At 35.5% G+C, this 18,024-nt stretch overlaps 1 protein-coding gene across 1 annotated transcript in view; it reads left to right on the top strand.

Annotated features, from left to right (window-relative positions):
- The window catches only part of CDH18 (cadherin 18), a 328,121-nt gene that overhangs the window by 101,939 nt on the left and 208,158 nt on the right, over positions 1 to 18,024 (top strand). Inside the window, exon 3 of the mRNA XM_059919221.1 lies at positions 4,926 to 5,045. Within this exon, the coding sequence (XP_059775204.1) occupies positions 4,926 to 5,045 (120 nt within the window). The remainder of the gene's footprint in view (positions 1 to 4,925; positions 5,046 to 18,024) is intronic.

Raw genomic sequence — 18,024 nt, 5'->3', positions numbered from 1 at the left:
CTGACACACGGCAGTCCCAAAAGGAAACAAGACAAGTTTTATTGTAGAAAAGAGATCTTGAAACCTTCTGTATGTACTTGATTCTTTTCAGATTTGTTTCAAACATCAGCTGAGAGGCTCTAATCCCTAGCACGGGATTAACTAAGTGTGCACCGTAGGAAATATTTAATGTGAAAATATTGTACACTAAATAGACGATGAAACTTTAAGATGCAGTGCTTCTGTGGTTATTGTTTTTAATGAAAACAGTTGTAAAAATTAAAAATGCGGGCTTCCCTGGTGGCGCAATGGTTGAGAATCTGCCTGCCAATGCAGGGGACGCGGGTTCGAGCCCTGGTCCGGGAAGATCCCACATGCCACGGAGCAACTAAGCCCCGTGGCACCACAACTACTGAGCCTGCGCGTCTGGAGCCTGTGCTCCGCAACAAGAGAGGCCGCGATAGTGAGAGGCCCGCGCACCGCGATGAAGAGTGGCCCCCGCTTGCCGCAACTAGAGAAAGCCCTCGCACAGAAACGAAGACCCAACACAGCCAAAAATAAATAAATTAATTAATTTTAAAAAAAAATTAAAAATGCTTATATAGCACTTTTTAAAGTTTTCTTTGATTGGAAGCCAGTTATGTAGGGAAGGGACTGTTAGTTTAATATCTATTGACCAAATCCATATAATAATTTCCAGAGAAAATTAGATAATTATTTTAATATTCTAGTGGAATAATGGACTTTTAGGTATCTTTACGTATTTTTCTTTGGAAATCTAACACTGTAGAGGATAATAATTTTCTCTCTTCTATTATGTACACAGTTAGGGCCCATAGCATGAATAAAGGAATTGAATTGTCCAATGTGGGATACTTTTCTGAGACATAGATATATCCATACTGATAATTTCTTTTTTACTTAAACTTCTAACCAGGAATAAAAAAGTCTTTATTAAAATGACCAATGTAACTAATTAATTTACTTAGAATGCTAATAGGTGGATCGCTAGTAATGCCTAATATTCAGAAAAAATATCAAATACCATTAATTCCTACCTAATTTAATTTTATCTACTTGTGAGATTAACTTTTGATTTTATCTCCTTTTTGATGTATCTGGCATCAAATAGTCTAGGATATTATCCATCATTTTTTTCTTGGCTTGTAACTTCAGACTCTTGTCCAGAGTCAAAGAACAACCGTAAATTCTGAGAATAAATGTCACTTCCTTCCACTGCAGCCGTAGTACAATGTATCAGTTTGCTAGGGCTGCTTGCACCAAAGGACCACAAACTCGGTAGCTTAAGCAGCACAAGTTTATTGTATCACTGTTCCTGAAGCTAGATGCCTGAGGTCAAGGTATCAGCAGGGCCATGTTCCCTCTTCAAGCGCTGGGGAAGCATCTGTTCCAACCCTCTTCTCCAGCTTCTAGTGCTTTGCTGGCAGTCTTTGACTTACCTTGGCTTGTGCAAATATCACCTTGATCTCTGCCTTCATCTTCACATAATGTACTTCCTGTGTGTGTATGTGTGTGTGTGTGTGTGTGTGTTTGTCTGTCTCCCTCTAAATTTCCTGTTTTTATAAGGACACCAGTCATGTTAGGGTAGGGGCCCAAACTACTGCAGTGTGACTTCATCTTAATTAATTACATCTATAATGACCCTATTTCCTAATAAAATCACCTCTTAAAGCACTGGAGTTCAGAAATTCAACATATGAACTTTGAGGGAAAACAATCCAACTCATAACACACACCCTAAGGCGTTTTATGTTTTTATTATTTATATATTTCTAATGAAAAAAAAAAAAAAAGCCTTTTTTTCCTAATGTAAAAGAACTTCCAAAAGCACCAATGGTTCTTAAAATGTTCCCATCAAACCTTCAAATAAACAAGAAAATAAAATAAGTATAATGTTTTCCTTTTGGTTTAGAACTCCTTGGTAGGGAATCTTTGAACAATTTATTTTCCACCCCTGCTATTTAACTCACTCCTGCTGTATTCTGGGGCAGGTTGATTTTTGGTTGAGTTGTGCTGTGCATATATACCTATGCTCCCTTCAACCAGCAACCTGTTTACTCAAAGTGGCAGACTGATACCTTCAGATGCCACCAAAAACAATGATAGAGGTAATTTACTGTTCTTTGCTTTACACACAGATAGAATTGCCCACTACCCTTGCGACCAATGGTACAGAGGTGTCTGTGATTGATAATGACCATACTTTTTGACCACGGTAGAGAGTTAGTATATCTTCTTTCTCTCCTCTGGAACTCTTTTCTGCTCTGCCCACTTCTTTTTGGTACTTTAAACCATCACTTAGTCAACACCACCATACTACCTTTATTTCTTTTCTTCCTCCTTTTCTCCTTTTTCTTTATTTCATTTGTCACTCCACTCATGCATCGCAGCTTTCACTTAACAAGCCTGGGCTTTTAAAGACAGCTCAAGCCAAGCAGAGCACTCTTTCTTTCCTGTGGTGGTCCAGCCTGTCACAGTAAATGATGCGTGATCTTGCACTATTTGCCTTTCCCAGTTTTCTTCATGGAATGGTTGCTTTGGGGCTACAGTTTAGACATTAAAATTATTTAGACCTAAATCACTATTGTAAGGGCACAGCAAGTTTTAAAACCTGAGTATTTTATAACTGGTTTCTTAAAAGATGGCCATTATTTTACTGCTTTCTATCTATACTGTTATTTTTTTTTTGAATCCTAGTAATTCTTGTATGCCCGGTATGATCAGCATTTTTCCTATAAGATCAAACATTTGACTGGTATAATTTTATAACATTTTAACCATAGTATGGGCTTTTTTACACATTTTAGAGTCTGACCTGGGTACCTACTACAGATTTTAACTTCTTCAGTGAGGTACCAAATGAAAATGCCTCCCTCCTAAACCAACATTTTTGGGTAAATATCTACCTACTGGTATTCTCTGAACAAGTTGGAGAGATGAATATGGGTATGGAGCAGGTGTTGAGATGTCACAGCAGAAGTGTTTAATGTTCTATAGTAATTATTATACTTAGTCATGGAAGAGGTAGTCTACATGTGACTAGCTCTGAAAAGTTTATCAAGCCAGAAATCATAGTGCTATAATGAGAAAAATTATGGTACACATCCAAGCCCAAATAAGGCTCTCTAAGAATGGACTAACAGTGAAGCAAGAAGATATACATTTTAAACTTTAAAATTTGAGGTCATCATAGATTCACATGCATTCATGAGAAACAATATAGATTTCTTGTACCCTTTACCCAGTTTTACCCCATGCTAACATCCTGCAAAATATCCAATATAAAACAATATCATAACCAGGTTATTGAAATTATTTACCAATTTTATTTAGATTTCCCTAGTTTTACCTGTGTGTGTATGTATGTGTTTAGTTCGCACGTATCCATAATCAAAATACTGACCAATTCCAGCATCATCATTATCTCTCATGTTGCCCTTTTATGACCAAACCCACCCCTTTCCACTCCTTCTTTCCCGACTCTGGCAACTACTAATCTGTCATCCATTTCTAAAATTGCATCACTACAAGAATGTTAAATAAATGGAATCATACAGTATATAGCCTTTGAGGACTGTCTTTTCCCCTCCTGGGTATGATTCCCTGAAGAATTTATCCAAGTTAGTGCATATATTAATATTCTGTTCATTTTTATTGCTAAGTAGTATTCCATAGTAATACTGTACCATGGTTTGTTTAACCATTTTCCCGTTGAAGGATATCTGGGCTTCTTCCAGTTTGGTGCTACTAAGAATAATGTTGCTGTGAATATTTGTAAATAGGCTTTTATGTGAGCGTACATTTTTATTACTTTAGCATAAATGCCCAAGAGTACAATTTGCTGGATTGTATGGTAAATGTATGTTTGTTTATTTAAGAATTTTCTAAACTTACATTTCCACCAGCAGTGTATGAAAGGCCTAATTTCCTGCCAGAATTTGGTGTCACCATTATGTTTTATTATCCACAATTAGAAATTTCTCTTAGGTATAACACAGTCCTTTTCTTCTGAGTGTGCATAATTACTAGTTATATTTTTGCTTAGCATCTCAATGTAAAAATACTATTTAGAGGCCAAAATCATGGCATTTTATTAAAAAGCTATATACAGTCATCCCTCAGTATCTGCAAGGAATTGGTTCCAGGACCCCCGTGGACACCAGAACCTGCAGATACTCAAGTCCCTTAGCTGGCCCTCCATATCCATATCCGTGGGTTCCATAACCAGAAATTCAACCACTGCAGATCATAGCATAGTACACAATCAGCAGTTGGTTGCATTCGTGGATGTGGAACCATATATATGGAGGGCCAGCTGTACATTTATGTTCTGCTAATAAGGGTTGTCAAATGAACTTGGCATACTAAGTCTATTAACTTTTCTAGGATCCTTTGAAGGTACAGAAAAAGTTTTGCTTAAAGTTGTGTATGAATTCCAACATAGAAGTAAAAACTTTGTAGTTAAGTAGATATTAGACCCTTAGTAGGTGTGTCAGACCTAAATCATAGACTTAATTATTAAAATTAAAAACTGAAAATTGTCAGTACCCCCAGCATTGTTCAAGAGTCAACTGTGCACTCTCAAAATACTTTTGATTTTTATCCCCAGTTAACACCTATTTGATTCTTGAGCATTGACCTAACCCGACGCTGATTATGTGAGGGTTAAAAGAGACCCTTTATAATGGTATCAGCATATAAAGAATCACATTAAACTATCTGAAACCAAACACTCCATTCTGGGCTCTCATTTAGGACAATTAGTGGCACAGAAAGAAAGCAGGGACCGTGTTTGAGAGATAAATCTAAGAAGTACAAGAAATTATCACTCTCCATAAGTATTTCAGCATTACCTTTTTCTGTGTACAAATTAATCATGTGTTTAATGCCATCACACACTAAAATTTGTTTTCCTGAATGCACAGGTACCTCTGTTCTACAGGTGACAGCCACTGATGCAGATGACCCTACCTATGGAAACAGTGCTCGGGTGGTTTACAGCATTCTCCAGGGACAGCCCTACTTCTCTGTAGACCCTAAAACAGGTTAGTGTCTTTATGGATAATTTGTGTACAGATGCATGCTACAATAAAAGAAAGCAATATTTTCATGTCTGTGTACTCTTCCACATTAGACATTGTTATTTTAGCACATTAAAAAATGCCCTCACTTTTTCTAAAACAATGTGATTGAATAATTGAAGATAAATTAACTGCTCTCCTTAATATTTGATTATCCATCATTTATATCCATACCAGTAAAATGCTTCTTATCTTTGCATATTTCTGTGACATTTAAATAAATGCTTTCTATTTAAAACAGAGGTTACATAATGCTTCAGCCCTCAAGTATTGTGTTACGTAAAACAGATTAACTGAGAATAAAGCCAAACACATATAAGCATTTGTTAAGGAAAAATATGAATTCTGCTCCACCTCTTCTCTTTTTCTGTAGCCAAAATAATCATATCATATTATATTATGTGATGCCAAAATGAAAATGAAGGATACTCAAAAATTCATTTTAGGGCTATGATATAGCAGCATAGTCTAAAAACCACAAAAACTCATGGCCTTATTGACAAACAATTTGTAAATAGAAACTTGGCTAAAGCTCAATATAAACCCATTTTTAATGTAGCTAAATGTTCAGTATGAAATGTTTCAAGTTTAATAAACAGTTTCAAGAACGTACACAATCGGGAGACACAGATGGAGCAGAGAGAGGTCCATGATGTTCCAGCAGCTTCCTGGATCCTTTCTGGTCATGTGAGATGCATTCTGAATCAAGTTAACATGTGGGATCTTCAAGTAAAGGGCACTGCCACATAACTAACACAGAAGAGTCATATTTGGTCATAAATATCCCCTTATCCTCATATTGTTACATAGCATACAACAATTTTTCAGGGAACCCTGCTCAGTAAGTCTACAGGTTACAGTTTATTAACCATTGTCTCAGACGATGAGATACATCAGCTGAAACGATGCTATGGACAATCAGACTCCAATAGTTAAGCCATTAGATTGCTAGGAGGATTGTCATTACCATGTTTACAAGAAGGTGCCTTCTTTCTTTCCCTGGTGCACTCCAACACAAAGTACACTGGCACAAAGAGGTCTCAGACATACTGCTTAACCCCTTAAATTTCTATAATTTAAGAAGAAAAGAATGAAAAAGGTGTATAGATATAGATATGTAAATGAAGAATATACACATATATATCCACGTATTATATGCATTACAATTATAAAATGAATTATAATATTTAATTAAGTGAAATAAAAAATAAGAATTGGGAGATAATAAAAACAAACAACATAATGTGACCTAAAGTGAGTATGAGATATATACGTTCTTGTAGTACTAAGCTATTACTGAATAGTTAGAAAAATATTGTTTATTAACCGAATAATCAAAATTCTGGGGCAAAAATTATATATCTATATATATACGTATATATACACATATATACATATATACGTGTATGTATAATGCATATACGTATATATATACGTATATATATGTACATGTTGTTCTGGTAGGAGACTTTTAAATTAATTGAAAATATTTTTTATTGAGGTGTATTTGACATATAACACTGTAAATTTAAGGGGTACAAAATGTTGATTTAATGCACTTACATATTGTAATATGGTTGCCATTGTAGTGATAGAAAATCTTAAGCCAAATCATTACTTGATAATAGCATTGCTCATTTTGTGGTACTTTCCCAATAACCATGGTTCTTTTATATATGAAAGATGTGTATTTCTCACTTTAAATATGCATCTTCCTGAAGGAAAGAAATGAGGAGACCATTCCAGTTACCTTGTTTTAGGATTACACACACACAAACACATGTCCATGCATGCACACACGTGCACACATACATGGATTTACTCAACTGTCCTTATAGAAAGCCAAATTTTTATTTATACATAAATATTATATTTACTTAATAGAACATGGCTAGGGTATAGACATCTTATATGGATTTTAAAACTTTCCGCACACTTCTTGATCTTCTTTAATACCAAATACCAAATTCTGTGTGTTAGTGTATGTCTGAGTTATCTGTCTGAGTGTTTGCATGTGTTGGTGTGAGCACATGCAAGTAGGTGTGTGTGTGTGTGTGTGTGTGCATGCATATTTACTTTGGACAAAGAAAGCAGGCCACTGAGGACAAGATTTGACTAGTGTTAGACTCTGCTGTAGTTTGTGTTTTAGTGAAGCAAATACATCAAACACAATATTCAAATAAAAATTGCATTTGGTTGTACATATTTATTATGGGTTAATTAAGTACTTCAGTAAACAAAAATAATTATCTGAAATATAAATAAGCTGCTATTCAGGTACTGCTCTATTGAAATGATCTTTGCTCCTACAATTTTTTGTTCCTTTCTTTAAGCAAAATGATTTGTTGAATGAAGTGTATGCCTCCACGTTGATATGTTTTAATTTCAATATTGTATTGTCTGAAGCATCATGGGAGTCTATGGATATATGCTCTACTACAAAGATTGTTTAAATATGCAAATCTCTTAGCCTGTTGTCTGTAGAAAGTGCTAAGAGCAATTAGAAAACAAAATGCTGAGTATTCTCTTCAAAGCTAAGACTTTTTTGGTAATTTAAGCTCAAAAGACCTCTTACAATGCAATTAAACATCCTTAGAACTAATAAATTTAGTGAAAATTGTGCCTTAAATAACTGGAATAAAATACAAACATACCTAGAACTAAGGAATCAGTTGCTATAGATGAGATGTTATATAATAAATGTTGGGATAATAGTTACTTAAAAATGTACATTTTAATAGTAATACTTTAATTCTATCCTCTCATTTGGCATGACTATATTATAACGTTTCCAATTAGTACTTTCGATGAAGACGAATTATAATAAATCAGAACTTTTGTGCCCAAATAGAGTTGTGAGTGATTATGGTTAAGATCAGGACTTTGGATTGCCTTGTTTCCATTATGTTAAAAGGTACATCTTGGTACTTAACCTGATTTTCCAATAACAAGCTGCCAATGAGGCCTTGCTTCCTATTATATTAACTATGTATGAATTGCTGTATCCAGAGAAAATAATTTTGTGGCTCTTGAGTTACTATACTATACACAATTTGTTTAATAAGGTATGTATTGTTTTCTACTGGAATCCCATTAATCAATATGATGAAACATAAATCTTGTGAATAACTTATTGTTTCAAATAAGTTTTCTTGCAGAAACTATTTCACGATGTTTGCTTAATGTATAACGACAAAAGAGGAATACCCATTAATGAGTGATTTAACATTAACTACTATTTGAAAGATACAGAAGACTATGAAAAAATAACTGAGATGACAATGAATTGTAAAAGACATATAATATTTCCAGCCAGACTCATGTAGAAATCGTGTTAATGTAGGCTTTATGAGGATAATTCTACTTAAATATATTCATTTTAACTCAGCAAGAAAACACTTTTAGAATTATTATATGGAGGAACCATTTTAATGTTCATGAAAACTACTAACCCTAAGCAAAGTATTTTGAGGAAGGCAGCTGAGTAAGAAAGCCATATGAAGTGGTCAGAGAACTGAAATGAAGAGAAATCTGGGCTTATGGTTGTTTATTAACACGACTCAAATGTCAATCGTACTCTAGTTAATACACTGTCAACTGCTTTAAAAATAAATCTGTATGTACAAGGACTCTTTGCTTCTTTAGAAACTACAAAATTTAGGTCAGGAGGTGATAACAGAAGCTTGATGATTGAGTTGCTATAAAATAACTACTTCCCTTGACTTAGGTGGAAGACAAAACCAGAAACCTACTATGTTTCTTTCCAGGGTCTTAGACTGGAGGATTCACAAAGGGCAGGTATGAGGTTTTTAAATGAGAATGCATATCTTTGAATGGTCGTGGTATTTATAGCCACATGATGATTTTCTCCACTAGCTGTTTCATAGTCCACAACTTATGAATTACTTCTTGTTATTTTAGCTGGTACGTATATGTTAACGTATGCCTGTACCTATTTCACATGGGAATGTGTTGAATCTTCCTTATGGTCAATTCAGGAAACATGAAAACCTGGATTAAAACCTGATGTCAGGGAAAACAAGGGTATGCAGGTTTACAAAATCCTATTTATTCTTTATTTACAACTGCTTACAGCACTAGCAGTGGTGAATACCAGCTCTTTTGACCATAATTAATATGAAACATAAATCAGTGATAGTCAATGATGGATTCTGCGTAAATGAAACTCATAGTGGTTTTTTGCCACACACCTAATAAAGACTATTGACACATTTATGCAGTTTAATATAGATGCACTTATATTTTAACTTGTGAATCATTTTTCATACAATATTAATTTTTACTTATTTAAAGTGAATATTTAATTAGAAAATATAGTAGCTTAAAACATTTCTGTTGATAAATTCTACATTTGATTTTCAGATACATACGAACAGTAATACTAGAAAGACTACCTTTTAATTATATATATATATATTTTTTTCCGTTTTCTTTTTTTTTCTTCTTTTTTTTTTCCACACACACACACATACACACACACTGTATTTTATTTTTACAAGAGATAAATAGACTGACACCAAGCATTGTACATGGATGACCACAACAAAAGCAACAATGATTGCAATTACCAAACATGAAACACACTCATACTATGTCATAATATTGACATTCAGTCCAGTAATCCATTAATTATATATTGATACAAAGAACATACCAGATTTTTTTCAACACTTCTAGTTCACTTTAGTATTTGAATGTTTCTGTGACATGATGTTAAAAAAAGGGTAGACGTTGGGTTTCAAATCTCTTGTCTGTCAAACCTTTCTGCATTAATGACATGCATTCCACAGGGAACAGGGCAGTTGACATCAAATAAAATGCACTTCACCTAGTGATGCCTATTGGTTCTAAAGGCACAAATAATATTACTACTTATTTTTAAAAGGCATTATTGTAAATATAATAAAGAAATATTTAATTGGCCTTCCTATGAAAACAAATAAATATTTAGTCATGTTATAGTTTAATTAGTATAGTGAAGTAATTCATATTTATTATTTTTCCAAAATACCAAGGGTTATTCCAAAATGACTTGGGAATACTTCATGGTCAAATCTTAGGATGTACTTAGTATCATAGTAAATTGATCAAGCTACTTAAATTTTATGTTCTAGTTTCCTTGTATATATATTTATACTGATAATGCCAATTCCAGTGAGGAGGGTAATGCAATGCTGTTACTTAAGCCAGTCATTGGAAAAACATAGGTACTCAGTAAGGTTCTCTCATTTTGCTCTCTTTCCTTTAACATTGACAAGAATTTCCAAAATTACTATATAGTTCACCATGATGAGTTTGAAAGAGTCCATCTAAAGTAGAAAAAAAAAGATTTCATTTGGAAGAATATTTTTAGTCCAAATAACTACACAAAATTTTAAAAAGTAAGAGTTCCACTATTAAATCTTATGTAAATTCCTTTTCTGAAATTTCAAGAAAGTTGTGTTTATAAATATTATTTTTTCTTGCTTATTGTAATTTTTAAATTTAGTTTTGAAATTTCCTTTTTTTATCACTTTTAATTCTCCACTGAAATTATTAATCTAGTCTTTTTAAAAAAATCTTTATTGGAGTATAATTGCATTACAATGTTGTGTTAGTTTCTGCTGTGAATCAACTATATGTATACATATATCCCTATATCCCTTCCCTGTTGAGCCTCCTTCCCACCCTCCCTTACCCACCCCACTAGGTGGTCACAAAGCACTGAACTGACATCCCTGTGCTATGCAGCTGCTTCGCACTAGCGATTTTACATTTGGTGGTGCATATATGTCAATGCTACTCTCTCACTTCGGCCCAGTTTACCCTTCCCCCTCCCCATATCCTCAAGTCCATTCTCTATGTCTGCATCTTTATTCCTGTCCTGCCCCTAGGTCATCAGAAGCATTTTTTTTTTTTTTAGATTCCATATATATGTGTTAGCATACAGTATTTATTTTCTCTTTCTGACTTACTTCACTCTGTATGACAGACTCTAGGACCATCCACCTTACTATAAATAACTCAATTTCATTTCTTTTTATGGCTGAGTAATATTCCATTGTATACATGCGCCACATCTTCTTTATCCATTCATCTGTTGTTGGACACTTAGGTTGCTTCCATATCCCGGCTATTGTAAATAGTGCTGTAATGAATATTGTGGTACATATCTCTTTTTGAATTATGGTTTTCTCAGGGTATATGCCCAGTAGTGGGATTGCTGGGTCATATGGTAGTTCTAGTTTTTAGTTTTTTAAGGGACCCGCATACTGTTCTCCATAGTGGCTGTATCAATTTACATTCCCACCAACAGTGCAAGAGGGTTCCCTTTTCTCCACACCCTCTCCAGCTTTTACTGTTTGTAGATTTTTTGATGATGGCCGTTCTGACCGGTGTGAGAAAATACCTCATTGTGGTTTTTTTAATTTCTTTTTTTTTTTAACATCTTTATTGGCGTATAATTGCTTTACAATGGTGTGTTAGGTTCTACTTTATAGCAGAGTGAATCAGCTATACATGTACATATATCCCCATATGTCCTCCCTCTTGCATCTCCCTCCCACCCTCCCTATCCCACCCCTCTAGGTGGTCACAAAGCACTGAGCTGATCTCCCTGTGCTATGCAGCTGCTTCCCACTAGCTATGTATTTTACATATGGTAGTATATATAAGTCCAAGCCACTCTCTCACTTCATCCCAGCTTACCCTTCCCCCTCCCCATGTCCTCAAGTCCATTCCCTACATCTGCATCTTTATTCCTGTCCTGCCCCTAGATTCTTCAGAACCATTTTTTTGTTTGTTTTAGATTACATATATATGTGTTGGCATATGGTATTTATTTTTCTCATTCTGACTTACTTCACTCTATATTACAGACTCTAGGTCCATCCACCTCACTACAAATAACTCAATTTCATTTCATTTTATGGCTGAATACTATTCCATCGTATATATGTGCCACATCTTCTTTATCCATTCATCTGTCAATGGACATTTAGGTTGCTTCCATGTCCTGGCTATTGTAAATAGAGCTGCAATGAACATTTTGGTACATGACTCTTTTTGAATTATGGTTTTCTCAGGGTATATGCCCAGTAGTGGGATTGCTGGGTCATATGGTAGTTCTATTTTTAGTTTTTTAAGGGACCTCCATACTGTTCTCCATAGTGGCTGTATCAATTTACATTCCCACCAAAAGTGCAAGAGGGTTCCCTTTTCTCCACACATTCTCCAGCTTTTATTGTTTGTAGATTTTTTGATGATAGCCATTCTGACCAGTGTGAGAAGATACCTCATTGTGGTTTTGATTTGCATTTCACTAATGATTAGTGATGTTGAGCATCCTTTCATGTGTTTGTTGGCAATCTGTATATTTTCTTTGAAGAAATGTCTGTTTAGGTCTTCTGCCCATTTTTGGATTGGGTTGTTTGTTCTTTTGATATTGAGCTGCATGAGCTGCTTGTATATTTTGGAGATTAATCCTTTGTCAGTTGCTTCATTTGCAAATATTTTCTCCCATTCTGAGGTTTGTCTTTTCCTCTTGTTTATGGTTTCCTTTGCTGTGCAAAAGTTTTTTAAGTTTCACTAGGTCCCATTTGTTTATTTTTGTTTTTATATCCTTTTCTCTAGGAGGTGGGTCAAAAAGGATCTCACTGTGATTTATGTCATAGAGTGTTCTGCCTGTGTTTTCCTCTAAGAGGTTTATAGTGTCTGGCCTTATATTTAGGTCTTTAATCCATTTTGAGTTTATTTTTGTGTATGGTGTTAAGGAGTGTTCTAACTTCATTCTTTTACATGTAGTTGTTCAATTTTCCCAGCACCACTTATTGAAGAGGCTGTCTTTTCTCTATTGTATATTCTTGCCTCCTTCATCAAAGGTAAGGTGACCATATGTGTGTGGGTTTATCTCTGGGCTTTCTATCCTGTTCCATGGATCTGTATTTCTGTTTTGGTGCCAGAACCATAGTGTCTTGATTACTGTAGCTTTGTAGTATAGTCTGAAGTCAGGGAGCCTGATTCTTCCAGCTCAGTTTTTCTTTCTCATGATTGCTTTGGCTATTCGGGGTCTTTTGTGTTTCCATGCAAATTATAAAATTTTTAGTTCTAGTTCTGTGAAAAATGCCATTGGTAGTTTGATAGGGATTGCACTGAATCTGTAGATTACTTTGGGTAGTATAGTCATTTTCACAATGTTGATTCTTCCAATCCAAGAACATGGTATATCTCTCCAGTGTCTTATAGTTTTCTGCATACAGGTCTTTTGTGTCCTTAGATAGTTTTATTCCTAGGTATTTTATTCTTTTTGTTGAAATGGTAAATGGGAGTGTTTCCTTAATTTCTCTCTCAGATTTTTCATCGTTAGTGTATAAGAAGGAAAGAGATTTATGTGCTTTAACTTTGTCTCCTGCTACATTACCTAATTCATTGATTAGCTCTAGTAGTTTTCTGGTAGCATCTTTAGGATTCTCTGAGTATAGTATCATATCATCTGCAAAACAGTGACACTTTTACTTCTTCGTTTCCGATTTGGGTTCCTTTTATTTCTTTTCCTTCTCTGATTGCTGTGGCTAAAACTTCCAAAAGTATGTTGAATAATAGTAATCAGAGTGGGCAACCTTGTCTTGTTCCTGATCTTAGTGGAAATGTTTTAAGCTTTTCACCATTGAGAACGATGTTGGCTGTGGGTTTGTCATATAACGGCTTTATTATGTTGAGGTAATTTCCTTCTATCCCTACTTTCTGGAGAGTTTTCATCATAAATTGGTGTTTAATTTTGTCGATAGTTTTTTATGCATCTGTTGAGATTATCATGTGGTTTTATCCTTCATTTTTTTAATATGGTGTATCACATTGATTGATTTTCATATATTGAAGAGTCCTTGCATTCCTGGGATAAACCCCACTTGATCATGGTGTATGATCCGTTTAATGTGCTGTTGGATTCTGTTTGCTAGTATTTTGTTGAGGATTTTTACATCTATGTTCATCAGTGATATTGGTGTGTAGTTTTCTTTTTTTGTGGCATCTTTGTCTGGTTTTGGCATCAGCGTGATAGTGGCGTGGTAGAATGAGTTTGGGAGTGTCCCTCCCTCTGCTATATTTTCGAAGAGTTTGAGAAGGGTAGGTGTAAGCTCTTCTCTAAATGTTTGATAGAATTCACCTGTGAAGGCATCTTGCCCTGGGCTTTTGTTTGTTTGAAGATTTTTAATCACAGTCTCAATATCAGTGCTTGTGATTGGTCTGTTCATATTTTCTGTTTCCTCCTGGTTCAATTTTAGAAGGTTCTACTTTTCTAAGAATTTGTCCATTTCAACCAGGTTATCCATTGTATTGGCACATAGTTGCATCTAGTAATCTCTCATGATCCTTTATATTTCTGCAGTGTCAGTTGTTACTTCTCCTTTTTCATTTCTATTTCTGTTGACTTAAGTCTTCTCCCTTCTTTTCTTGATGCGTCTGGCTAATGGTTTATCAATTTTGTTGATCTTCCCAAAGAACCAGATTTTAGTTTTGTTGATCTTTACTATCATTTCCTTCATTTCTTTTTCATTTATCTCTGATCTGATCTTTATGATTTCTTTCCTTCTGCTAACTTCGGGGTTTTTTTTTTTGTTGTTGTTGTTCTTCTTTCTCTAATTGCTTTAGGTGTAAGGTTAGGTTGTTTATTTGAGATGTTTCTTGTTTCCTGAGGTAGGATTGTATTGCTCTAAACTTCCCTCTTAGAACTGCTTTTGCTGCATCCCATATGTTTTGGGTATTCGTGTTTTCATTGTCATTTGTTTCTAGGTGTTTGCTGATTTCCTCTTTGATTTCTTCATGATCCCTTGGTTATTTAGTAGTGTATTGTTTAGCCTCCATGTGTTTTTATATTTTACATTGTTTTTTCCTGTAATTGCTCTCTGGTCTCATAGCATTGTGGTCAGGAAAGATACCTGATACAATTTCAATTTTCTTAAATTTACCAAGGCTTGATTTGTGATCCAAGATATGACCTGTCCTGGAGAATATTCCATGAGCACTTGAGAAGAAAGTGTATTCTGTTGTTTTTAGATGGAATCTCCTATAAATATCAATTAAATCCATCTTGTTTAATGTGTCATTTAAAGCCTGTGTTTCCTTATTTATTTTCATTTTGGATGATCTGTCCATTGGTGATAGTGGGGTGTTAAAGTCCCCTAAAGTCCCCTGTGTTACTGTCAATTTTCCCTTTTATGGCTGTTAGCATTTGTCTTATGTATTGAAATGCTCCCATGTTGGGTGCATTGTAATTGTAAACAAATATTTACAATTGTTGTATCTTCTTCTTGGATTGATCCCTTGATCATTATGTAATGTCCTCCTTTGTCTCTTGTAATAGTCTTTATTTTAAAGTCTATTTTGTCTGATATGAGAATTTCTACTTCAGCTTTCTTTTGTTTTCCGTTTGCATGCAATATCTTTTTCCATCCCCTCACTTTCAGTCTGCCCCTAGGTCTGAAGTGAGTCTCCTGTAGACAGCATATATATTTGTTTTGTTTTTGTATCCATTCAACCAGTCTTTGTCTTTTGGTTGGAGCATTTAATCCATTTACATTTAAGGTAATTATCGATATGTATGTTCCTATTACCATTTTCTTAATTGTTTTGGGCTTGTTATTGTAGGTCTTTTCCTTCTCTTGTGTTTCCTGCCTAGAGAAGTTCCTTTAGCATTTGTTGTAGAGCTGGTTTGGTGGTGCTGAATTCTCTTAACTTTTGCTTGTCTGTAAAAGTTTTAATTTCTCTGTCAAATCTGAATGAGATCCTTGTTGGGTAGAGTAATTTTGGTTGTACGTTTTTCCCTTTCATCACTTTAAATATGTCCTCCCACTCCCTTCTGACTTGCAGAGTTTCTGCTGAAAGATCAGCTGTTAACCTTATGAGGATTCCTTTTTATGTTATTTGTTGCTTTTCCCTTGCTGCTTTTAATATTTTTATTTTGTATTTAATTTTTGATAGTTTGATTAATATGTGTCATGGCATGTTTCTCCTTGGATTTATTCTGTATGGGACTCTCTGTGCTCCCTGGAGTTGATTGACTATTTCCTTTCCCATGTTTGGGAAGTTTTCAACTATAATCTCTTCAAATATTTTCTCAGTCCCTTTCTTTTTCTCTTCTTTTTCTGGGACCCCTATAACTCAAATGTTGGTGCATTTAATGTTGTCCCAGAGGTCTCTGAGACTGTCCTCAATTCTTTGCATTCTTCTTTCTTTATTCTGCTCTGAGGCTGTTATTTCCACTATTTTATCTTCCAGGTCACTTATCTGTTCTTCTGCCTCAATTATTCTGCTATTGATTCCTTCTAGAGAATTTTTAATTTCATATATTGTGTTGTTCATCATTGTTTGCTCTTTAGTTCTTCTAGGTCCTTGTTAAACGTTTCTTGTATTTTCTCCATTCTATTTCCAAGATTTTGGATCATCTTTACTATAATTACTTTGAATTCTTTTTCAGGTAGACTGCTTATTTCCTCTTCATTTGTTTGGTTTGGTGGGTTTTTACTTTGCTCCTTCATCTGTTGCATATTTCTCTGTTTTCTCATTTTGCATAACTTACTGTGTTTGGAGTCTCCTTTTCTCAGGCTGCAGGTTCATAGTTCCCATTATTTTTGGTGTCTGCCCCCACTGGGTGAGGTTGGTTCAGTGGCTTGTGTAGGCTTCCTGGTGGAGAGGGCTGGTGTCTGTGTTCTGGTGGGTGGTGCTGAATCTTGTCCTTCTGTTGGTCATGGCCACGTCTGGTGGTGTGTTTTGGGGTGCTTGTAAACTTAGTATGACTTTCGGCAGCATCTCTGCTAATGGGTGGGCTTGTGTTCCTGTCTTGCTAGTTTGGCGTCCAGCACTGGAGCTTCCTGGCCATTGGCTGGCGCTGGGTCTTAGTGTTGAGACAGAGATCTCTGAGAGAGCTCTCGCCGATTGATATTACGTGGGGCCTGGTGGTCTCTGATGGTCCAATGTCCTGGACTTGGCTGTCCCACCTCAGAGACTCAGGCCTGACACCCAGCCAGAGCACTAAGACCCTGCCAGCCACATAGCTCAGAAGAAAAGGAAGAAAAAAAAAAGAAAAGAAAAAAAAAAAGAACACATAAGACCCCAAACCAAATGGTAAAAGCATAACTAAACAGACAAAATCACACTAAGAAAGATACACACACACTCATAAGAAAACAAACAACAACAAAAAACGAACAGTCAGAATCCCAGAACAAATGGTAAAAGCAAACCTAAAGAGACAAAATCACATAAAAAAGCATACATATACACACTCACAAAAAGAGAAAAAAGGAAAAAAAATAATAAAAAATAATAAAATTTTAAAAAATTAAATTAAAAAAGTTTAAAAAAAGAGGAGAGCAACCAAACCAATAAACAAATCCACCAGTGATAACAAGCACTAAAAACTAAACTAAGATAAATATAAAAACCAGAAACAAATCAGAGACAACAAGCAAACCCCAAGTCTACAGTTGCTTCCAAAGTCTACCACCTCAATTTTGGGAACATTCGTTGTATATTCAGGTATTCCACAGATGCAGTGTTCATTAAGTTGACTGGGGGGTTTTAATCTGCTGCTCATGCGGCTGAATGGAGAAATTTCCCTTTCTCCTTTTTGTTTGCACAGCTCCTGGGGTTCAGCTTTGGATTGGCCCTGCCTCAGCATGTCGGTCACCTGGGGGCATCTGTTTCCCACCCAGACAGGAGGGCGTTAAAGGAGCGGCTGATTAGGGGGCTCTGGCTCACTCAGGCTGGGGGGAGGGAGGGATACTCTAGTTATAATTGGAATACGGGGCGAGCCTTTGGCAGCAGAGGCCAACATGACATTGCAACAGCCTGAGGCGTGCCGTATGTTCTCCCAGGGAAGTTGTCCCTGGTTCACGGGACCCTGATAGTGGCTTGCTGCACCGGCTCTCAGGAGGGGAGGTGTGGA

The sequence above is a fragment of the Balaenoptera ricei genome, chromosome 3, assembly GCF_028023285.1.
Source record: "Balaenoptera ricei isolate mBalRic1 chromosome 3, mBalRic1.hap2, whole genome shotgun sequence".
In the NCBI taxonomy this organism is placed as follows: Eukaryota; Metazoa; Chordata; class Mammalia; order Artiodactyla; family Balaenopteridae; genus Balaenoptera; species Balaenoptera ricei.
This window is presented reverse-complemented; position numbering and strand designations above follow the sequence as displayed.